The 24,372-nt window shown below is 39.7% G+C and overlaps 1 protein-coding gene across 5 annotated transcripts; it reads right to left on the bottom strand.

Moving 5' to 3' along the window:
* Nucleotides 1–8,940: 8,940 nt before the first annotated feature.
* LOC111996367 (putative inactive disease susceptibility protein LOV1) lies at nt 8,941–24,272 on the bottom strand. 5 transcript variants are annotated; one of them, XR_010624999.1, is made up of 6 exons: nt 23,928–24,272; nt 22,486–22,743; nt 21,838–22,106; nt 20,608–20,784; nt 20,120–20,527; nt 19,172–20,047 (listed from the first exon to the last, which is right to left on the bottom strand). XR_010624999.1 is itself a non-coding variant. In XM_065763508.1 (5 exons), exons 4-5 carry the CDS (start codon nt 13,040–13,042, stop codon nt 9,221–9,223), a joined length of 2,865 nt encoding a protein of 954 aa, XP_065619580.1. In that variant the 5' UTR covers nt 13,043–13,065; nt 21,838–22,106; nt 22,486–22,743; nt 23,928–24,270; the 3' UTR covers nt 8,941–9,220. The 5 variants fall into 5 exon arrangements, 3 of the variants coding, with proteins under 3 accessions (XP_065619580.1, XP_023884103.2, XP_065619581.1); XM_065763508.1 differs by lacking the exons at nt 19,172–20,047; nt 20,120–20,527; nt 20,608–20,784 and adding exons at nt 8,941–9,226; nt 10,184–13,065 and having other exon boundaries at nt 23,928–24,270; XR_010625000.1 differs by lacking the exon at nt 21,838–22,106 and having other exon boundaries at nt 19,174–20,047; nt 23,928–24,271.
* Nucleotides 24,273–24,372: the final 100 nt, after the last annotated feature.

The raw sequence follows: 24,372 nt of genomic DNA, 5'->3' as shown, positions 1-24,372 counted from the left end.
TCTGAAGTCGCGTACTTAGATCCGCGCATTGGTTAGTCACGTACTTGGGAGCCGTGCATCAAAAGTGGGAACTATCACTACAGATCAAGTCCAATTGGGTATTGGGGTAAGGGTCCAATTGTAGGTTGGTAAGGTACTTGGGATTCCTTTACTTGTAACCGCTTGATTTGATAATAGTGGAGTTTCGGAAGTGGTGACCTGAAAATCACCCGGTGGGGTTTTTGCCGTTAGGGTTTTCCCCATTCGTAAACAAATCACCGTGTTATTTATTTTTCGCTGCATTTTTAGTTTTTGGTGATTTGTTTGTGCTTCCATAAAATTGCATGATTAATTGATTAATTAATAAACTTGGCTAATTTAATTAATTAGGGTTAATCATTAGGGGTCATTCAGATTGTGGCCTATCAATTTTTAATAAGATAAATTCTAGTTTGGCTTATTTTGATTTGTCCCATAATATTGAAATTCTATACTTAAATGATTCTAATGAATTTGAAAATAAAATTTATAAACAATTGGAAAAGAAAATTGAATCTATGGAACCAACTTTTGAAACTCTTAATTTGGGCAATGATGAGAATCAACGTTTAATTAAAATTGGCTCAACCCTAAATGAAAAAGAAAGAAAAGGTCTAAAGGAACTGCTCACAGAATTTCAAGAAGTGTTTGCATGGTCCTATGAAGATATGCTTGGTCCTATGAAAATATGCTTGGTATTGCTCCTGAGATAGCTCAACACCACGTTTATACTCATGCTCACATGGTACTCGTCAAACAAAAGTTGAGGCGTATGAGAACTGAATGGCTCCTAAAGATCAAAGAAAAGTTCACCAAGCAATTGAAAGTAGGGTTCATCAAACTCGTACACCAAGCCGAATGGATAGCCAATGTTGTGCCCGTACCCAAGAAAGATGAGAATGTAAGAATGTGCATGGATTTTAGGGATTTGAACAAGGCTTGTCCTAAGGATGACTTCCTTCTTACACATAGATGTTTTAGTGGACAACACAACTGATAATGCCTTGATGTCTTTCTTGGATTGTTTCTCAAGATATAACCAAATCAAGATGCCTCTTAGGGATATGACCAAAATTACCTTCACCACAGAATGGGGGATTTATTATTACACTGTAATGCCATTTGGGCTCAAAAATGCAGATGCAACTTATCAAAGAATGGCCACAGCCTTGTTACATGATATGATGCATAATGAGGTAGAAGTGTATGTTGATGACATGATCGTAAAATCCAAGGAGAGAGAAGGTCACATCATTAACTTGAGGCAGTTCTTCAAGAGGATTAAGGAGTATAGATTGAGATTGAACCCACAAAAACCCATAAAGAATGGGAAGTCAGAAAATAGCTCAAGCCATAAAAAGCCAAGGATGGGCGGCAAAATGTGCAGACGAGCCTTCAGACTACGTCAAACGCATGAGCAACGGGCAGGTTTTGGACATACATAGAAGTAGAGCACGCGCAAGGCCCAGACACTACCAGCCTGTACCCAGCCAATACAGGAAGTGGTGGGTCATAGGTCAGAGGTAAGAAGGCATGGTCTAGCGGTAGGGAGAGGGGAAAACCTATTCTGGGGTTCCTGCTCAGGCTCTTTTGGGGGAAGTGTCCTGTTAGGATAACATACCACCCAAAAGAAGTAAGGATGAGTTGAAACCACTAGGTGCATGCCATGAGGGATAGGGAGAGAAAGAAATCACCCACACCGTAGCAAGTAAGAATGCCACGACAAATAAACAAACAAAATAGTCTTCTTTGTCTGGTGATAGGGAGTGGCACAGCCAGCACAAGTAAGTGGTGGTGGTTTAGTGGTGGTGGTTGGGCTACTGACAAACCAATGGTGGTCAACAAGGATACCCAGACTAGACAAAGGTGGTTAAAGGCTAAAATAGTAAAAGCCAGCCACGGTAGGCATTATATAAAGGACTCTTGTTGTGCACAGTGGGGGATCATCATCACGGTAATAGTAACCTCTATGAGAGAATCACAACATATAAACAAGCACTGAGAAAAAAAAAAAAGAATTAGAAAGAACGAAAAAAAACAGAGAGCATAGAATGGCAGGCATGCACCAATAGGTTAATGCACAGGTCATTTAGGCCTAGGCATGGAAATTTTTACCCGATCCGCGGGTACCCGATACTTAGGGTCGGGTTTTACCCAACCTGTGAAACAGTAAGGTCGGGTTTGGGTTTTTAAAATAAAACCCGAAGTGGGTTCGGGTCGGGTATGGGTTTTTATGATACCTGATTCGGACCCAACCTGTTTAAATGTAATTTACCAAAAAAACCTCATATATATATCGCAACTTATTCTAACCTAAATTCCTAACCCTATTCTCAAACTTTCCTCAGCAGCAGCCCCTCATCTCCTACTCCTCACCTGTCAAACTAATTCTTAGACCCTCTCTCTCCCTCAAAGCTTCCATGGCCGAACCTTGATCATCTCAGTGCCACTGCTACCGTGGTTTTGCTCGTAAAGCCCATTGCTGAACCTTGATCACCCCAGCGCCGCTGCCATTATGGTTTTGCTCGTAAAGCCCATGGCCGAACCCTGATCATCTTAACACCGCTGCCACCATGAACAAAACCATGGTTTATTCACTTTCTTCAGTTCTTTTCTCTTGGGTTTGGGGATTTAGATTTGGTTTTTAAGATCTGATGTTGTTGCTTGCATGTGGTTTGGTTTGAATTTTGATTTCAAATGTATTTGGATTCTATGAATCAATGGGTATGGTGGATTTTGGTTTGAGATTTCCTTAGATTTTGTTGTTTGTGTTGTTGTGATTTGTGTTGCTGTGTGTTGCTGATGGGGCCCATTGTGCCCGCAGGGCCCGACTGGGCGGGTATGGGGTTGGAAAAAAAACCCATTTAGTAAATGGGCTGGGTTCGGATTTTCGGGACAAACCCGCGGGTCGGGTTTGGGCATAACAAAACCCGCCCCAAACCCAACCCGTTGCCATTCCTATTTAGGCTTGTTCCCTCAAAGCAATTAATTTCTTTCTGGGGGAGATTATTCACATTGAGGAAATGGCTCCCCTCTTGGTTTTGGCCTTGTAATTTAATTTGGCACGGCAGACTGATATTTCCCTCTTTGATTCAACAAACTCATTACTATTTCTCCCCCACTTATTTCTGCTATTTTATGTACGGGGTGCTTCTTGTCGCTCTCCTTTATTTATTTTGTCCAAGTAATGAACACATTTCTTTTATTGTCTTTATTACATCTGCCTGCCATAACTTTCCCATAGCAGCTCTGCCTGTGATGGGCATGTGACCAAAGTTTTGGCAAACGGGGCGTAGTTTGTGCATAAGCCGAACCAAGGTGGGTTACAATTGGACTGGTCCTAACTCCCTTATCCAGAATACTTAGGCCCAGTACAGTAGGAGGCAGCCCAGCCCAACATTACAAAAAGGCCCACCACAATGATTTGCATAACATAGACATTAAATAAGAGGCAGAAGTAGAACTATAGAATTGTTCATTGGATTTTTTAAAGTCAATTGTATATGGAGGTTATATATATATATATATATATAAAGGTTAAATGAAATGTCAAAAAATGAGATTATAAATTTTCCAACTTTATTCCTAATATAATTTCTAAATTACTAAAGAACATCTCATTTTTAGTTATGATAGGAAATATAATCTCCCTAGTTAGAGTTTGTATAGTTTTAAGTTTAAAATTTATATTATTATATTTAATTGTTGATTATTGATTTAATTAAGTGAATGTAATGGTTGATTTTTGTTGATGCCCATTTTTGCAAATCCGTATCCAAAAGCCCATAAGGAAGAAAGCCTAATAAGAAGCAAGACTCAAAAGCCCATAAGGAGAAAAGCTTAATGAAAGGCAAAGCCCAAAGACCCACCAAGAAGACCGAAGAGCGAGAAAGGTCTAAAGAAAGAAGTGCAAGGAAAAGCAATCTACAGCAGAACGCAGATTCGTAGCAAAATACAAATCTGTCGTAGAATATAGTTCTTTAGTAGAATGATTTCGACAAATCAAGGCAAATTGGGCTCAAGACCCTTTTGGTCTAGTCAACATTATCTAGCTCACAAAGGCCCAAATCCTTTTGTATAAAAGGATAGGCGTGAAAACTAATATGAAGAAGCACAATGAAAAGAAACAAGGAATAGCAGGAAGTGTCAGCAGCAGAAATTGGGTGAAGGTAAGAAAAGCCAAACCAAAGGAAATGACAAACACAGCAAGAAACACATGAAGAAATAAGACAGAGACACGCAGCAAAATGAAACAAAGCTAATCTGCTACAGCAGAAACAGCGTGGGAACAAAAGAAGACAAAAACAGAAGATAGTGGAGCAAGCACACAAGAGTCGGAGCACCACCAACTTGTACCCAGCCAATACAAGGGAGGTGAGCCCACGGTCATAGGGATTCAGAGGGTGTGGTTTGGTGGTGGGAGGAAAAGGGGTCTATAATTGGTTTCCAACCGTGACTTCTTTTGGGAATATACCCTGCTAGTGGGAATATACCCTGCTAGGATGGTATCTTACCCAAAAGAAGTAGTAGATGATTAGGACCATCTGATGCTTGCCATAGAGGTAGGCGGCGAGGTAGCCCAATCCTTATCCATTTGAACCTAGAGGTAGAGGTATACAGCAAGAATAAACAAAATGGAATTTTGTCACGAAATGAGTAGTGGTACAGCAAATGTATTCTGAGCAGAGCCAATGGCCGGGCAACCAATGGATTGGTAGGCAATCCTAACGGAATGCCCACAACAAGCTAAAAACAATTGGTGAAGCCCTAAATGTAAAAGGGAGAAATCTCATTGAATCAATTCATTATAAAAGGAAGAGGTAGCCATGGATGAAAGGGAGAAGCACTAAAAGGGAGGAACCCATGGTAAGAGAGTAGTAAGCACCTAAGGGAGGCACTTAAAGGGGGAGGCACCCAGAGAGAGGACCCAAGAAAAGGAAAGACCAAAGGGGGAACAACCCATGACAAGAGAGCAATAAGAAACTAAGAGTAAAAAGAATGGAGAGAAAGAAAGAAAGAAAGAAAGAAAGTGGTAAAAAGAAAAGAGAAAACAAGGCAGGAATAGGGGCATGCATCAATAAACTATCTTTTCCCTCCCTCTTAGCAAACCCACTCTTTGAAGTCCCCAAAAGTAATAGCTAGTGGTCATTTAAGCCTATTCTCCAAAATGTACAACTTTGATGGCAAAAGCCTATGACAAGGTTGTTCAAGTTGGGGTTTGGGTTTCTTCTTGGTTTACTTATTCTATGGGAAGAATCAATACTTGATTTTGACTACAAATATATTTGATTTCACTCGTTAAAACTTATATCTGTTGTATTTAGTTGTTCTGCTATAGCACGTTTTTATCACGTTCATTGCATCAGTTGTCCTATTGTGGTATCTTTATTTGCTATACTAGTTATTTAGCTGTAGCACCTTTTTATTATATTTATCGTATTAGCTATTATACTAGCTAAACCTTTCTGCTGAAGTTTTATTATTTATTTGTTATTACGTGTTTTACTCTTGACACGAACCAATCATTATTCTGCCATGAGTATATATACATATACATTGTAGATCACGTTCTGCAAAATATATTTTATATATGTATATGTGACTACATATAAGTGTATTTACGAATATATGTATGTATATATTTGAGAATATACTAACCCATGTAAATAACATTTGCTTGAAGGGTATTTTCTTTAGGTTTTAAATTTGTTTACATGCAAGAAGTAGAAAAGTATTTCTGCAGTAAAAAAATGAAGAATAGTCATTCACATTGCAGAAAGTTTTACTGCATAGCAGAAGGTTTTACTGCACATGAGAATGTTTTATTGCACAGCAAAAAGTTCTATTGCACAGCAAAAGGCTTTACTGCAGTGGGGAAGGCTTTACTACACAGCAGAAAGTTTTATTACACAGCAGAAAGTTTTACTGCATGGCAGTAGGTTTTATTGCACAGCAATAAGCTTTACTGCATAGCAGAAAAGTCAGTCCTATGGCAGAAACTGGAGAAAAGTTCCTTCTGCAGTAGAAATAGAGGATAAGCCCACTTTGCAGCATCTTCCCTTGAACTTTGGTCTCAACGTTTGCGCACAAATTGGTAGTTGCAAAATGGTACTTTGGAACCCATTCCACGGAGCACCAGGCCCAACTTTCTTCTTAGAAAAAGCCTAGACTAAGTGTTGTCCAATAACATCAAGACACATGTATAAGGTACAAGAAACGTAAAAAGAACTCTCGACAATTTTATTGCACTATAAAGCTTCAATGTCCTCTATTTAGTCATCTTTATTTTATTTCTTACTCCTCTTGAACACTTTTTTGTTTTCCAAATAATGGTTACTAATTGAAGTTTGATTTTATTTGTTTCCCTTCATTTATCCTTTATTACTTTGTATGATCCCTCACTAGTTGTGATTTTTATGGTTATCAATAAGAAATAGATATCGTGGATGACTTAAATAGTTATAGATGTAGTTATGTTAATGGTATGTTGAAGGGTTTTATGTCAGAGGGTTTTTTTTTTTTTTTTTTCCCCCCATTTTGAATTTTCAAGGAAATATGAAAGGTATTTCTCTACTTTGTTCTCAATCAATTAAGACATTCATTATATCTTAATGTAATGAGCCTTAATCTTTTTTAAAGTATGAAGTCGTTAGGTTAGTAGTATGTCAAAGTAAATAAAAAATAAAAAATTCCAAGGAAATGTAAAAGGTCTTTAAAAAAAAATGGTGACTTTTTAAATTGTAGAAATATGATTGTTTTAATTACTTTGTTTATAGATTTCATTATTTAGTTATAAACATCTAAATTAAAGTAGATGAATATATAAATGTAAAAATATATGTAAAGTTACAACTGCACAAGATAAATATGTATAAATAATTTTTTTTTTTTGGTTTTTGATTATTCTTGAATCATAATTTCATTGTGCGGTTGTAAAGGTTTTTATCTAAATGATATATAGTAGTCCATATTTTTTTAGTCTTGAATCAAAAAGTCCATTTTCAATAGTCTTTCGAGTCTACAAATTGCTCAATCTATAGGCCTAGACAAATTCAAAGAGTGTTACCTAAACTATAAATTATATGACACTTTATCACACAAATATTTTGATTTCCCTAAAGGAAGGCAGGTGTGTGTCTATTCATTTTCTTGATTTGTGCTACATAATTTAATATTATGGAGGATGTGACTAAATTTAAATGTTGAATAAAATAAGATGGGAAGAAAAAAGATTAAAAATAAAATATATAGCAATAAACATCAAATTATCCAAGTCATGTTATGTTATAATAGGAGTGTTATATTATTTTATACTATATGTATAATGTAGTAGTATAATATTTAATAATCATAGAGAATAAAAAAGATAACAACTTAAAACACAAAACTACCCGTTTGGTAGCAGTGTTTAAGTATTGTTATTCCGTTTTTCAGTGTTGTGGAAATAAGTGTTTGAATGTTATAGAAATACGTTTCAGAAGTGTTATTGTTATTTAAACATTGAAAACAGTTGTTTAAAAGCGGGTACCAAACAGCCCCTAAATCACATCAACCCAAAGTAGAACTCTAATTAACACAAAAGTTCATCAACCTAAAGTATGGATACAATATAAAGAAAAAATCAAACAAAATATGAAAAAAAAAATTGAGAGAGAGAGAAAAGTAACATTTTTTGTGTGAGAAAACTATGCATAGAATGAAAATGAAAATGTCAAATTTATAGTAAGATATTGAGAAGAAAAATAGTCAAAATAAAAGAAGATAAAAGGGTAGAGAGAGAATGATATTAAGGTAGAAAGTAGTGGGGAGATAAAGAGGTAAAAGGGAGGGAGAGTTTTGGAAAATTAATAATAAAAATAATGGTTAAAGATATTTTAATTTTTAAATAATAAAGTTTTTAAGTTACCTTAAATGAGAAAATGTTTAAAAATATATATAAGAAGAATTGGAAACAAAAATGATAATGACGTAGATGCTGATGTGGCTCAACTAGAACGTAGCAATAATAAATACTACACTTCAGCTTTTAGATATATATAAATATAGATAAGAAATGTGCCATTACAAACCATGTTCAATGGCATCAACGTTAGACATAACTTCTTTTCTTTTATTATTTGACTCATCAAATCAGTAGTAAATTGTTCACGTTATAATACAGCATTTTATAAGGAAAGTTTGACACCTCCAGAGGCACAGAGTGTTTGGAGTCTAAGGGGAAAATAGAACTATCTAAAACATAGTAATAACAATAATAATAATTCTGCGTCTGAATTTAATAAGGATGTGGTGTAAAATTTTTGTTTTACACCCTCCAATCTTAGTATGCCACACCAACATTTTACAAATTAAAAAAAAAAAAAAAGAATGTAGTGCCACACAATCAATCCTTATCAACCCACCAAATCACAAATCTGCTCCTCTCAGATCCGACCAGCCACCAACCTCCGCCCATCACCAGTAGTCGTCGGCAATCCTATCACCAATTTTACTGTTTTTCTGTTTTGGAATCCATTTTACCCAACAATACCAATGCAGGAAATCAACAAAAGCAACACCAGATGCAAAAATCTTGACCAAAAATCATAATTAATTAAAAACAAAATCTCAAACCCCGTAAAACCCATATGGTGGAGAAGTTCATTGCAATTTTGAGAGAGAGAGAGAGAGAGCACGATTGTGACCAAGAACGATGGGCCATGACAGATTGTGTTGAGTTTGTGCAGAGATCGGGCAGCTTCTTGGCTAGGTGGGTCTCCAACGGCTTCTTGGCTAGTTTTGCTGCTTTGTTTCCATTTCATAAGTCCCTGTGCATTTATAACCACATGGCTGCTTGGGAGCTTTTTATGACATCTCCTTTCTTAGATTAACTCACAATGCAATACTAAAACAGATACAAAAGAAAAGGCAAACACAAAAGCAGAGGACAAAAGGTCTTATATTAGAAAATAATAAGATAGTTTGTTTATCTTCCCTGCAAGAAGCAACAAAGTTGTGCCTAACTTTTAACAAATGGCATATGCAGTTTTGAATTATCACATTAGCACCAATTTTGAAGAGCAAACAAGAAGCATCCGCGCAATGACTGTTTCCAGCTTAGTTGAGATAAACAAGGGAACCTCTGGTGCAATCTTTGTCTGGAATTGGAGAGGCAGCTAGTCAACAAGTAGTTTCATCTAAAAGACTTTTTCCACTGCGCATATTACACCTACATTCAAAGCATGTAAATGCTTAAAACTGTATGGATGGGACTTGCATGTTATAAATATTTCCATGAAATAACTTAGTTCTGTAATCATGTAAACAAGAATACAAACAGGTCCAATTAAAAAGAACACAAACAGATGGTATAAAATTATGTAAACAAGAACATAAACAAATCATTTTTTTTAACAATTTATATAACTCTAAACTATGTTAGACCACTCAATATTTTTTTATTAGATGTAAATTTTTACAAATCTACCGTTAGATTTGATTTTCTTCTTATATTTTACAAGCTTGCTAAATTTCAAGATGATCTATATAATCAAGGCTTGACACTATTTCCTTAAGACAGATTTTTGTCCCTCACCATCAATGCTTTGAGTCTTTTGGATGGGAGGGCCTAGCCCACATCACTTGGCTTGGTTTTGCGCGGGTGTGTGTGTGATAGAAGGCCCACTTGGGTAAAACGAATTCCTCCACTAAAATTACGGTAAAACATTCACATCAATCTGTCTATTATAAAAAAATGTAAAGAATTTACACAATATTGCCTAAAAATGACCCATGTTAGTCCGCATATAATTATGTAAATTTACAAATTTACTACAGTAACTATGTAAATTTACACTGGCACTATTCATTTTGTATTTAGTTGTTTATTCTTTCTTTACGTATCTCAAGGATGAAGGAAAAAAGTTGATGGTGATTGTGTGTGAGGAAAGAAAAAAATTTAAAAATCAAGAAAAATTGATATTTTAATAAAATGTGTAAAATAGATAATATGATGTGGGATGTTTCGAAAGGTAAGCATGTAAAATAAAAAAGGTAAATTCTTATACTAAAATACACAGAAATTTTTGCACAAACTTATGTGAATACTTTAAGAACTAGACCTCTAAAAAAATTGCCATGAACTATAATGTAAAACCAAAACCAAAAAGTTATAGAAAAATCTCACCTTTAATGGCAACGTGACCTCTTTGACTTTTCCTTGACCGATGGCTTTCTCAACATTTGCTACAAATTCACGTCGCATATTCGTTAAAATTACTTTTTTCACTTTTTCCAGGTTGTTCGTCAGGTCTAATCCCGGCTGCTTCCATTTAACACAGTGTCTGATCTCTAATTCCTCAAGGCGAGGCATGGATCCATTGTTCACAATCCACTCCTCCAAATTATTCAGCATCCACAATTTCAGTTTACGAAGTTCAGGAAATCCACTATCAAGACAAGTCATGCGTGTTCCTGAGTAGGAATCACGGAGAAGTCTGAGGATTTCAAGGTGAGGCAACTGTCCAAGAATTGGCATTGGGTCCTTCTCTAGTTGTGAACCTGACAGAGTGAGAATTTTGAGGTTTGGGGGAAATTGAAGCTGTGCTTCTTCTGGCAACTGTCCCAGCAAATACAAGTCACATAGCTTTTGGTGTTCTTCCATAGCGTTCAAACTAAGAGTTGAAGGTCTACCAAATTCATTAATTGATCTCAACTTCAGGGATTGAAGATTCTTCAATTTCGATAAAATCCATTCAGCTATTGCACATTCTGACTGTGGAGTACATGTCAATTTCAGTTTCCTGAGGTCAGTTAACTTGCTCAAGAAATTCTCCACAAGATCCTCACTGCCTATAAACAGCCCCCACAATGTCTGAAGCTTGGTTAGAGACCCGCTATTTGGCTTTTTGACAGACATATCAAAATGAATCTCGTTCAGGTAGAGATGCTGAAGGTTCTTCGCCTTCCAGATAGAATTTGGCAAAGAGATTATATTTGTGTATTTCACATCTAAAGTTTCCAGGTATGGCAGATTACCAACCGACTTTGGAAGTGAATCTAAGAATGTCCATCTCAAGCCTAGGTACTTTAGGTGCAACAATTTTCCTAGTGTCTCAGGTAGCATAGGTTTGTAGACATTTTCAAGGTCAAGCACTACGAGCAATCCAAAGCCTCTCTTGGTGACAACAGCATTAATAAACATTTCTATTTCTTTGGTAGGCAAATCTCGTTTCCGAGTGTCAAAAGATACATAAGAACGCAGATTTTGTATGTGATGAACCAAAGAAGAATAGTTCTTGTTGTAAGGATCAAAAAAAGAATGGTTGTCGGTGTTTGGATCCTTTACTAGCCGCCGGATGTTTGGAGACTCCGCAGATTTACAAGCCGTGGATATGTCATTAAAACGTCTTAGATCCACAGCCATTTTATGGAACACATCCCATATACCACCTGGCATACTACATGTTTTTGGGCTTCCATCTAATCTCATTTTTTCTTTTTTAATCAGCTTTCTTTCTATTAGCAGTTGCAAGTATTTCTCCGCAGGATCTTCAGTGGCCATTTCATCCTTAGGCAAGGGAATAACCAATCCTTCTGCAAGCCAAAGATGAAATAACCTCCTTATACGGATCTCAGATGCTCTGGGGAAGAGCCCAAAATAAAGAACACATAATTTCATTCGAGAAGGAAGGTTTTGATAACTGAAAGTAATGATATTCTCTTGATATGCAGGCTCAGGCACACTGGTAGTGGTAGTAGACAATTGTCGAACTGCAGGCTTACTCACAGTGGATGACTCTCTTATATCTGTAGTAGAGGATTGTTGAACTGCAGGCTTAGTCACAGTGGATGACTCTCTCAAATCCGTTTTACGCAATTGCTCAATCACTTTGGGCCATCCACTTAACTCTGTAGTTGACAATAATCCTCCCAATACGATAATTGCCAGAGGTGAACCACCACATTTTTTCAGGATATCCTCCTTGAGATGGATTAAATCTTGACTGTTCAAGCTATCGTTTTCTATTTGTGCCTTCTTCAAGAACAATGTCCAGCTCTCATCATCAGTTAAGCTTCGTAGCACGATTGGATTTCTCCAAGGATTAGCAGCATGTGCTATATCTATGTTGCGAGTGGTGAGAATTAACCGACTCCAACCACCTACGCATTTCAAGATAACAGAAAGTTTTTCCCAATCATAGTGTGTCCGGACGTCATCTACAACTATCAGACAACGCTTCTCCTTTAGGTAACTTTTTAGCATCATCTCCAGGTCATTATCTGACAAAATTTCATCCTTCCTCTTCCATCCAAGTTCCATCAAGATGTTCAATAAAACTTCTCGAGCTTCAAAATCCTCGGAAATTCCGACCCAGGCACGGTGATTGAAACCACGCTTAACATATTGCCCATAATAAATTTTTTTTGTCAGAACTGTCTTGCCAGAGCCTGCATTACCAGTTACTGCGATGACATTATCTGACTCTTGGTCTTTTGCGTAGAATAGTTTCTCTAGTAATTCATCTTTTTTATCCTCAAGACCAACAAAGTCTGAATCATCTGGCGCCTGATCTTCAACATTTCTTGGTTGTGTCGGCTGAGTATGCGGATCGGTGGCAGCTGTTGATCCCGTATTGTCTTCTTGAGGGAGATGGGTTCTGGCATAAGTAATTAATTTGTCCATCACATGGCTTAAACGAATTTGGTAGATGAGATGGGGCATGATCTTAATAAAACTTTTCCGTCTCCATAGCTCTGTTTTCACAATGAAGGTGTCGATGACTTCCTCTAATTCATTAATCTTACTCAAAAAATCACTCCTGCTCAGTCCAGCAGGATCTGAGCTAGCCCAGTTATTTCCTGCAACTCTTATTTTTGTAGATATCCTGTCTAGCACTGACTTGGTTTCGGTTATTCTGTCTTGCTCTGTTGAGCTTGAATAGATATTTCCTTCAGGAGCCAACAGGTAGCCTAGTTTCTGCGACAGAAGTGGAACAATCACTTCGATGTCCATGGATACTCTATCAATCTCAAGATTACTCATCTTGAATTCTTCTTCACCTTCACCTGTAAAGCAAAGATCCAAGAGTGCAATGAGCATGAGTTTTATTGAAATTAGAAGAGAAAAATTAGAAGAGAGGAAAACAGAATGAATAAATGCTCTGCTTGATTATATTGAAAACCTGATTAGTTTATATACATTGAGTCACTAACACATCAACAAACTTAACAAACTAGTCTACTAATAACTAACTCAAATATCACATGATCAGCACGTGATGACTTAAACATCAATAACAATAAACATAAAACTACATGTAGCATAGCAATGTTTATTATAATAATAAACATCCATCTCATCCTTCTGCCTCTCACCAAAGTTTCGCATGCTATAGGTGGAAAACTATGACGGAGCCAAGGATCCCTTAGACCACTTGGAATCTTTCAATACCCTGATGCACCTTCAAGGGATGCCTGATGAGATCATGTGCAGAGCCTTCCCTATTATGCTGAAGGGTCCCACAAGAATTTGGTTTGGCAGGTTAACGCCTAACTCCATCAGTACTTTCAAGGAGCTAAGTGCCCAGTTTGCTTCGCACTTCATCAGGGGACACAAGTATAAAAAGTCTACTGCATGCTTGATAACAGGAAGATGAGACGCTGAGGTCTGATATAGCATGCTTTAACAAAGAAGCGCTTTCAATCGATGAAGCCGGCAACAAAATACTCATAGCCGCTTTCACAAATGGGCTACGGAAGGGCAAGTTCCTATTTTCACTATATAAAACAACCCAAAGACTATGTCAGATGTGCTTTACAGGGCGACTAAATACGTGAATGCCGAAGACGTGCTTCTGGCCCGAGAGGAGAAATCCAAGAAGAGAGAAAGGCAGGAAGATACACAATAAGACCGAGGGCGCAAGATGACAAGAACTATAGAACGAAGGGATGACAGGCGCTCTAAGCCCCCGAGCTTCACTCCACTAACTTCCCCAATCGACCAAGTCCTAATGCGAATCAAGGACGAGGGAGCCTTAACCTTCCTCGGAAAGCTGAAGGGAGGTCGCAACAAACGGTCTAGAGACAAATACTGCCGTTTCCACCGTGATCACAGTCATGGCACAGCCGACTACTGCGACTTGAAACAGCAGATTGAAACCCTTATCAGGCAAGGGAAGTTATAGAAGTTCGTTAGCAGGGAGAGAGCAGATTCGCCTCCTTAAGAGCAGGCTCCCAGACGAAACAACAAGCGTCCCAGACCACCCATAGGAGACATAAGGATGATTATGGGAGGCACAGCGACCACCAGCTCGTCCAAGAAGGCCCGAAAGACTTATCTCAGAATGGTTCAGAACATTCAACTAACAGGCGTCATCCCGAAGTTGCCGCGGATCGACATCCCCATTATTGATTTCTCAGAAGAAGATGTCCAACGTCTTCACCACCCGCATGACGACGCGCTCGTCGTTAGCATCCAAATAGGGGACTATAACACACACCGGGTCTTGGTTGACAACGGAAGCTTAGCAAACATTCTCTACAAACTAGCGTTCCAACAGATGTGGATCAACAAAGAACGTCTAGTCCCAACCAACGCTCCACTTGTTGGATTTGGAAGAACAAAAGTATAGCCCCTCGGCGCAGTTACATTGCCTGTAACGATAGGAGATTATCCTCAGCAAATCACTAGGGATGTTACATTCCTCGTTGTCGATTGCTCCTCCGCCTACAACGCCATCATAGGACAACCTACCCTTAACTCATGGAAGGCTATAACTTCAACCTACCACCTGATGATCAAATTTCCAACTAAGTATGGAGTAGGAGAATTGCTAGGAGATCAAATAACTACGCGCGAATACTATATTGCAATGCTGGAGATGGCCGACCATCTACAAACCATGAGCATAGAAGAACAGCGAACAAGGGCAGAACCCGTAGAAAGGCTCGAGGAGATACCCCTCGATAGCTCCAGACTAAACAGAACCACGAGGATCGGCACTCTCGCCAGACCAACGGTTCGCCTAGCACTCGTAGCTTTCCTCAAGGAGAACCAGGACGTGTTTGCCTGGAGTCATGAAGACATGCCAAGAATCAACCCTTTAGTCATGGTACACAGGCTGAATGTGTCGCCCGCTTTTCCACCCGTCCGTCAAAAGAAGCGAGTGCTCGCTTAAGAACGAGACCGAGCAACAGCAGAAGAAGTCGGCAAGTTACAAGAGACAGACTTCATCAGGGAAGTATACTATCCCGATTGGCTGGCAAATGTGGTAATGGTTAAGAAAGCCAACGGAAAATGGAGGATGTGCGTAGACTTTACAGACCTGAACAAAGCATGCCCCAAGGATAGCTACCTTCTCCCTCGAGTCGACGTACTGGTAGACTCTACAGCTCAGCATCAACTACTGAGTTTCATGGATGCCTTTTCAGGTTATAATCAAATCCGAATGGACGAAGCGAACTAGAAAAAGACTTCATTTGTTACCAGCCAAAGTCTTTTTTGTTACAAAGTGATGTCGTTTGGCCTTAAGAACGCAGGCGCAACGTACCAAAGGCTCATGAACAAGATGTTTGCAAACCAAATCGAAAGGAATGTTCAGATTTACGTCGACAACATGTTGGTAAAGAGCCGAAGAGAGGACCATTTAAAGGATCTCGAGGAAACATTCGACACCCTTCACCCCTATAACATGAAACTCAATCCAAGTAAGTGTGCATTTGGAGTAACAACGGGAAAATTCCTAAGTTTTATGGTATCTCAAAGAGGTATCGAGACCAACCTGGACAAGATTAGAGCCATAGTAGAGATGGCTCCCCCAAAGAACGTGAAAGAAGTGCAGAGTTTAAACAGTAAAATAGCCGCCCTAAACAGGTTCGTATCAAGGGTGACGAATAAATGTTTACCCTTCTTTCGCATGCTGAAGAAGTCTTTCGAGTGGACTGCCGAGTGTCAGCAAGCGTTCGAGGACCTAAAAACTTACCTCTCTTCCCCACCATTGCTAAGTCCTTCACAACCGGAAAAAGAGCTCTTCCTCTATTTGGCCATCTCCCCAGCAGCCGTCAACGCGGCCTTGGTCAGAGAAGAAGATGATGTTCAAAAACCCGTATACTACGCCAGCCGAGCATTTCGTGGTGCAGAGGAAAGGTATCCACCCATGGAAAAGCTCGCCTTTGCTTTAGTTACGACAGCTCGCAAGCTCAAACCATACTTTTAAGCCCACACGGTAATCGTCCTAACCGACAAGCCCTTACGACAGGCAATGAGCAACCCTGAGGCTGTTGGTCGATTGGCACTATGGGTGATAGAGTTGAGCGAGTTTGACATTCAGTACCGCTCGCATACCACCATCAAGGGATAGTTCGTCACTGACTTCATAGCAAAATTCATCAATGGGGCAGACAAGGGGGCAGATGAATGTCCTCAGTGGAGTACACATACAAACGGGTCGTCCAACAGGCAGGTTGGGAGAGTAGGTGTTGTGCTCCTTTCTCCTAAAGGATACAAGACTGAATGTATGGTCCACCTTGACTTCCCCACCACCAACAATGAAGCAGAGTACGAAACTTTAGTGGCAGGACTTGATCTTGCCAAAGTGGCAGGAGCCGCAAGCGTGGTTCTTTACTGCGACTCTCAGGTCGTCACCAACCAAGTGAATGGGGATTATGAGCACAAAGACGAAAGAATGAAGAAAAACCTAGAGCAAGTAAGGAGAAGGGTAGATGACCTGAAGGCCAAGATCATCCAAATTCCCAAAGAAGAGAACGAGCAAGCCAACCACCTTGCCAAAGCCGCTTCAGCAGGACATATGACCGCCCTTGATAATGAACTCTCTTTTGTTCAGCTTTCTTCACGAATAGATTCCATCGACATGCAGGAGATAGGTTCTGAAAGCGACTGGACCACATCATTAGTCTCTTACTTAAAAAATGGCGTCTTACCAAACTGGAAGGAGACCGCAAGAAAGCTGAAGGTCCAAGCAGCGCGATTCATCTTGATGAAGGACAACTTGTACAAGAAAAGCTTCTCCCGCCCATACCTAAAGTGTTTGGGTCCTGAAGAAGCAGAATATGTCATGAGAGAAGTACACGAAGGGACCTGCGAAAACCATTCAGGATCACGGTCGTTGATACACAAACTAATTCAAGTAGGATACTACTAGCCCACCATGCAGAAGGATGCCCAGACTTATGTCAAAGCCTGCAACAAGTGTCAAAGGTTCAGCAATATTATCAGACAGCTGTCCGAAGAGTTGACCCCAATGACAGCCCCATGGCCATTTGCTCAATTGGAGTTAGACATCATGGGCTCATTCTCTATAGCAGTGCGACAGCTGAAGTTTTTGATAGTGGGTATAGACTACTTTACAAAATGGCCTTGGCCACCATTACAGAGAAGAACGTGCGAAGTTTCATCTAGAGATAAATTGTATGCAAGGGATCCCTAGAGTCTTAGTCTCAGACAACGGAAAAAAATTCGACAACAACTCCTTTCGGGATTTTTGCTCGTATTTGGGGATTAGAAATCACTACTCCTCCCCCACCCACCCTCAAGCTAATGGACAGATTGAAGTCACGAAACGATCCTTACTCAAAATTATCAAGACTCAGCTCAAGGGGGCAAAGGGTAAATGGCCTGAAGAGCTGTCAAGCATACTATGGGCGTACAGGACAACAACAAGGACGCCTACAGGAGAGACACAATTTCGGCTAATCTATGGAAGCGAAGCAGTCATTCCAACCGAAGTCAGACTTACAAGCTACATGGTGAACAACCATGATGAAAGCAAAAACAACGAGGCTATGCGTCTACAGCTTGATCTAGCTGACGAAGTCAGGGCGATGGCAGAACAAAGGCTTGCACAATATCAAGACTGCATGGCTAAGCACTACAACTCTCGGGTCCGACATAGAGACTTTCAGGTCGGAGATCTCATTTTAAGGAAGGTCGTGGGCACTGCTAGAGGCCCTGCCCAAAGGAAGCTCGGCCCCAACTGGAAAAGACCCTACCAAATCACGTCATGGCAAAGGAAGGGCACCTACCACCTGGAGACGCTGGACGGACAAAAGCTGCACCATCCATGGAACACCGAGCACCTACGGAAGTACTACCAGTAGAGATGATATGGAGAGCAGCGCCCTTTTATTTCTAGTCTACCTTAGTTAATTTTAGCTATACTCCTCAGTCTTTCCATTTACTTTAGTTTTTGTTACAATACCTTTTTAAAGCCCAAAGGGTAGGTCTTTTTCTTTTAGAAAACTACTTTTTCTACGAATGCATTGTTTATCGTAATAAGAGGAGTTTATTCAGATATGGCTAAGGTGTTTATCTACCAAAAATTGTCCACAAAGTGGACGAGTTTATTCATGTCCATAAAGTAGACGAGTTTATTAATGTCCATAAAGTGGACAACTTTATCCCAGAATGATGAAATATTATCAACGTCCATCAAAGGGACAAGTTTATTAATGTCCATAAAATGGAAGAGTTTATTAATGTCCATAAAGTGGACGACTTCATCCCAGAATTATGAAATATTATCAACGTCTATCAAAGGGACGAGTTTATTAATGTCCACAAAGTGGACGACTTCAACCCACAAGGATGAAACATTATCAAAGTCCACAAAGTGGACAAAGTTATTATGTCCACAAAGTAGACTAATTCAATAATAAGTCCACAAAGTGGACGAATTTAAAGTGGACAAGTTCATTGGTCCGCAAAGTGGACGAGTCCATTACTTAATAAAGTGAACGAGGTCATTAAAACTGATGGCTTCATAAAAATGGACCACAAATGGATGGATCCATAATAATTGCGAACGGATTTATAAAACCTAAAGAGAGGCCCAATTCATTCCCCAAGGATGACTTGATACAATCCACAATTAAGAAGAACAGGTCCACAAGAAGAAGGATTCATAACTTAGCTCATCCCATAAAGTTGACAAGTTCAATGGAGTAGACGGATTTGGTTAAATCCACAAAGTGGACGAGTTTATCCACCAAAGGATATGGTTAGTATTATTAAAAGGTCCACAAGGCGACGGCTTTAATATAAAGTTCATGAAATGAACAAGTCTACTGAGAAGGCAGATTGAGATTGTTTAAATCCACTGAACAAGTAGTTAAACGAATTCAAACGTGTCCACGAAATAGAAAGAATACAGGACATAAAGTCCATAGGGTGACGAGTTTACTACAGGACTGGTTTGTCCTAGTTCACCAGAAACAAACACATCCTTGCATACAAGCACGAGAAGTAAAGAGATACAAGTACCAACTAGTAGAAAACTAGACGATGTTAAAGACAACGGGCATAAGATACCACATATAAAATGAAGTCTTTACAAATAGAGCCCAAAAAGTATCTACTTTAAACACTAGGGCATTTAATACATTGTTTGAAAATTGAAGGGAATATACAAGTTACAAAAAAGTAAGGCTAGAACTAAGCAGCAGGAGCATCATTGAGGGTCCCGTCATCTTTATCTTGAGCAGGAGGGTTCTCCACGTCTAAGAGCTCAATGGACGGGTTGGAAGTGGTGACAGGAGGGATCGCAGCAGGTTGAGCAAGGACGACGCCATCATCTTTGGGAGGAAGATCTAACTCAGTAGGGTCGTCACTCTCATCAACGACGGCATCGCCAGCAGGTGTCGACGGCATGGGAGTATCCATGGTAATCTCGGATAGATCCAAGTCTGGGTAGAAGGACGCAACCTGTTTGAGGCAGTCTTCAAACCCGGTGCCATAATATTCAGCACAGGAGTCGATGAATGATTGTGACGCCTTGAATTCCTTAATGGCGTCAACCCCAGCCTTCTCCTCCTGCCCACGCAAGGTCGACAGCTCTTCCTACAGTGTCTTCTTCTGACGCCCCGCCTCCTCCAGCTTCTCCTTTACCTCCTTCAACTCACCATTTAGAGTACGGAGGGCCTCCTTATATTGCTTCTGCTCATTCAGTAAATTTGTATTATGCTTCCTAACCCAAGTGACGACCCCCTCTTTAGCAACACACCAATCCTGAAGTGCCTTAACATGCACCAAAGCCTAAAAATGATACAATCGTAAGTCAATGAACAGAAATAGACGAGATAAAATTAGCCGAGAAAGAAAGTGCACCTGGGTGAGGTCAAAAAAGGCTTACGCCCCCAACTCCTCCGTCCCTAGCTCAGCACAGCTCCACGTCCGTTGGCTTTATGAGGGACTCCACTTCCTCGACGGCGTAGTCCTTATGGGTGAGAAGGCAACAGGGTCCCTCAGTGACAAGACCAGTCGAAGTCATCATTCCCTTACCCACGCCGCAACTCGACTTAGGGGGTGACTTCTTCTTGGGGTGTTTATCCCCAGGAGAGACGGCTGCCTTTTTAGGAGGATGGTCGTCCTTCTTGTCAGCCTTCCTTTTAGCCAAGCCCTTAGAGACAGCCTTGGGGGCTGATGAGGACGCCCCCTCCTTTCCCTTGGCTTTCCTTTCCTCCTCTTTCTTACGAGCAGCGACTGCCTTCACCCTTTGCCTGGCTGCCTTCCTTTCTGCGAAAAACAACTAACGTGTGTTACAAAAAATAGACAGTAAGAATAAAACTGACGAGGAAAGTAGAAAATCCACTTACGATGGTGAGAGTATTCATTCAATCTACGAGCTTCAGACATCGGTTTCGGGCCCCCGTAGTACGAATGAAGAGTGTCAAGGGTGATTAAGTCCCTACACTTCCGTTGTTCAAATGGGATGTCAAGAACCCAACGGATGAATGCCTTCTGCTCGTCAGTTATGTGAGGACGAGCGCTGGCTGGAAAAGAGAAACAAAATGACGACATTACAGCACTTCAAAAATGAATGAAACAATAGAAGCAAAAGCTGACGAGTATAAAAACCAATAAAAGCTGTCAATGCTAAATCTGAGTCTTTAACCGTTCCCCAGGTATTGTCAAAACCATGGGGCATTGTAACCCATTCTTCTAGATGGCTCCCTTGAATGAAAAAGTATTTACTTTTCCAGTTCTTGTTAGAGTCTGGCATGTCAGACACAAGTCTCAAATCCTTCTGCCGAGCAGCAAAATGATATATCCCCTTGGAAGAGACGATGTGCTAGGGTCTGTAGCAGTAGAAGAATTCGTTCAACGAAAGCTGACGGTTCCCACCGCTCAGACGACCCCACAGGATCTCAGCACCTATGAAGATCCTCCAGGTGTTCAAAGCAATTTGGCTAACGGACAGTCCCATGAAATCACCCAGTTAACGGTGCAAGGCCGTCAGTGGTAGTCTTAATCCCGCAGCAAACATAGCGTCGTACATGCCGACGTCTACAGTCCTCCCCGAGTAGCACCTTTCGTTTTTCCTAGGGAGATGGATTAGGATATGGTCTGGGATTTGGTAATGGGTACGTAACTCCTTAAAGACCCTGTCACTCATCTTTGGTAGAAAGTTATTGACGGTCCAATTCTTAGGGAGGATAAAGGGACAGTTGCCTCCGAGACTTCCTAAGGTCCCTTCATAGGATTCCTCGTCACCATCATTCTCATCCCCGTCACTTTCTTTCTCTCCTTCTCCCTCTTCCACCTCATCTTCATCCTCATTTACTGCCTCCTCATTCTCCTCGTCATAACTTTCGACGTCGACGTCAGTAGACTGGGCTGACGTTTCCCTTTCTGACGCCCAAGAGAAGTCCTCGGGCTCATGACCTAAACCAAAGACTTCGTCGTAACCCGCTCCCTCGCGGACTGACTACCTACAAGCGACGGATTCATTCTAAGAACCTAAGTCGACGGCCTCACTATGGAGTTAATCAACTAGAATAAAAAGTATGTATACATAAATAAGGCAAAGGAGAAAGAGAACTTACGAGTATGTCTCCTTAAACAAGTGATGGCTTCAGAAGCAACGGAATCAACAAGTTAACGGAAGAAAGGCGACGAGCTTTCTCTCAAGAATCAGCAAGAATGAAATAAGAAAAATGAGGGAGGGGGGCGAAGTATATATGAAGGGGAATATGCACGGAAGACGAAGAGACGCCCCCGTCCAGAGGCGGAGCCAATCCAAATGCACCATGTGTCCAAGCATTTAATAAAAGTTGCTCGAAGGAGATGCTCAAAAAATGGTTTTCCCTCTCTCCTGGCCAAAAAGGAAATTAGCAATAAAAGTCCAACTCCATAACCTGTCAATTTAAGCTGACGAGGATATGGAGTAGGAGGAAGCTGATAAGGGTAAAATTGTAGTGAAAATACTCACCCTTGCAAGTTAGAACTTTTCATAGTTAGAACCTTTTTCAACCATTAATAATATTTTCACTCTTTTCTTGGGCAATTTGAGTATTTCCACTACAATAAACTGTCCAACTCCATAACCCGTCAATTTGCGTATAGTTAGAACTTTTTTCAACCATTAATAATAAAGTGGGGCAAGGCTATATCAACTAATTAATAATATTTTCAACCATTTCAGATGAAGAAAAGAGACACGTAAACTTCATTACACAAGAATGACACCTCACCTATTCACAGGCAGAAGCGAGTGCAAGCAGCAGCCAAATATCCATATGTACCAACTGTGGAAGCTATTTTCATGGTGGATGTGGCTGGAAAGGACTGTGGCAGATAAGTGGATGTAGTGATAGATCTTTCTTCTTGTATGCCTTAAAATTCGAGGATGAAAATTACATTGAATATGCTCGATCAAGATCTACGGGTCGTGGGGTTGTGTATGCGAGTCTCACTGCAAGACTTCACGCTAGTCAATCCACAGCTGTCACCTTGACAAACAATAAGCAGCGAGGGGTGAAAAAAATTGGGCAATGCAACTAATCTCCATTTTAAAGTGAAATTGACAGATATGAGTTCAGATTTTATTTTTTGAATTTAAATGTAAATTAGGTTATTTAAAATATAAATGACAGGCAAATTTATATTTATATTGTTTAACTTAAACCAAGAAATGGAGATGATCATTTTCATTGAACTAGGAGAAGAGATTAACTAGAAATTTTTGACCGGCGCATTTAATTATAAAAAGTTCGTATCCATTGCTCAAAACTCTCACTTTGTTGGAGTCTGAGAGAGGTCATGGCAAATAGCCTTGCCCCAGTTTATTGGAGTTGCTGATTCCTTAAACTCAAATACGCAACCAGTTGCATTTGGTGAAAGACACTTGGCATTGCATCAATGTTGACCTTGGGGGGATTGAATTTTATATATATAGATGGGGAAATAAAAAGCAGAACTAAAGGGAAAATAGTTAAGAAATAATGGAGAGAAAGATCGGTCTGTAATAGAAGGGATATTCATAGATAAAAGAGATTAAAAAATTAGAAAGAAAGAGATTAATATTGCAATTGGATTTGGATTTGAGGATTTTTAAACATGAAGGGATTTGAATAACAATTACTAATATTAATTAATTGTTATGCATTCTAAATTCTAATAACATGATAGATCTATCACTTGCTCCGCGACACTAACTGCCACATGCAGTTTTGGTGTTGGCATGTGAGTGTATTCCCTTGTCTCATCCCCTTCCCCTATATATATGTGTGTGTGTTTTTATTAAAAAAAAAAAAACACATGATAAATCTTAGTTTTTATGATTTTTTTCTTTAAAAACAAGAGCAAAAAACACTCTAGAATAATTTGAAAAACGTGCATCTAGGCATTTCAAAAGGAAATCATTCTTTTCGGATACTCTCATCCAAATTTACCAGTTGTCGCAGTTTATAAAAGAAGAATCGACAATGTTGGGATAAGTGAGTTAAAAAAAAAAAAAAAAGACTTTAAGTTGTAATATGTGGCTTTCCAGTGTTTGTCTATGTCTTGATGTTTATGAATTACAGTATGATTTATGATCAACAGATATCAACTAATCAATATTTCAACTAACAAATGTGTTGAGATGAAAAAATAAGAAACATGTACAGTTCCTTTCATATGAATGACAGCTCACCCATTCACAGGCGGAAAGGCCGGGGGAGTGCAAGCAGCAGCCAAATATCCTCTGTACCAACTGTGGAAGCTACTTTCATGGTGGATGTGGCTTAAAAAGGACGGTGGCGGAGGTATTTGGTTGTAGTGAAATATCTTTTTCCTTAGTATGCTTTGAAATTTGAGGATGAAATTACGTTGACTATGCTAGATCTTGATCTAAGGGTAGTGGGATTCTGTATGCGAGTCTCTCACTGCAAGACTTCAAGTCAGTCAGTCAACCCATAGCCGTCGCCTTGACAAACAAGAAGCAGGTAGTGGGTTAAAAGAAGAGAAACTGCAACCAATTTCCAATTTAAGGTGAAATTGATAGATCGGAGTTCAGATTTTATTTTTTGTATTTGAGAGTCATTTTACAAAAGAATGGGAATTATTTACAAAAATAATAATACTAATAATAATTTTCA

The sequence above is a fragment of the Quercus suber genome, unplaced genomic scaffold (genome assembly GCF_002906115.3).
Source record: "Quercus suber isolate HL8 unplaced genomic scaffold, Cork oak 2.0 scaffold_510, whole genome shotgun sequence".
Classification (NCBI taxonomy): domain Eukaryota; kingdom Viridiplantae; phylum Streptophyta; class Magnoliopsida; order Fagales; family Fagaceae; genus Quercus; species Quercus suber.
This window is presented reverse-complemented; position numbering and strand designations above follow the sequence as displayed.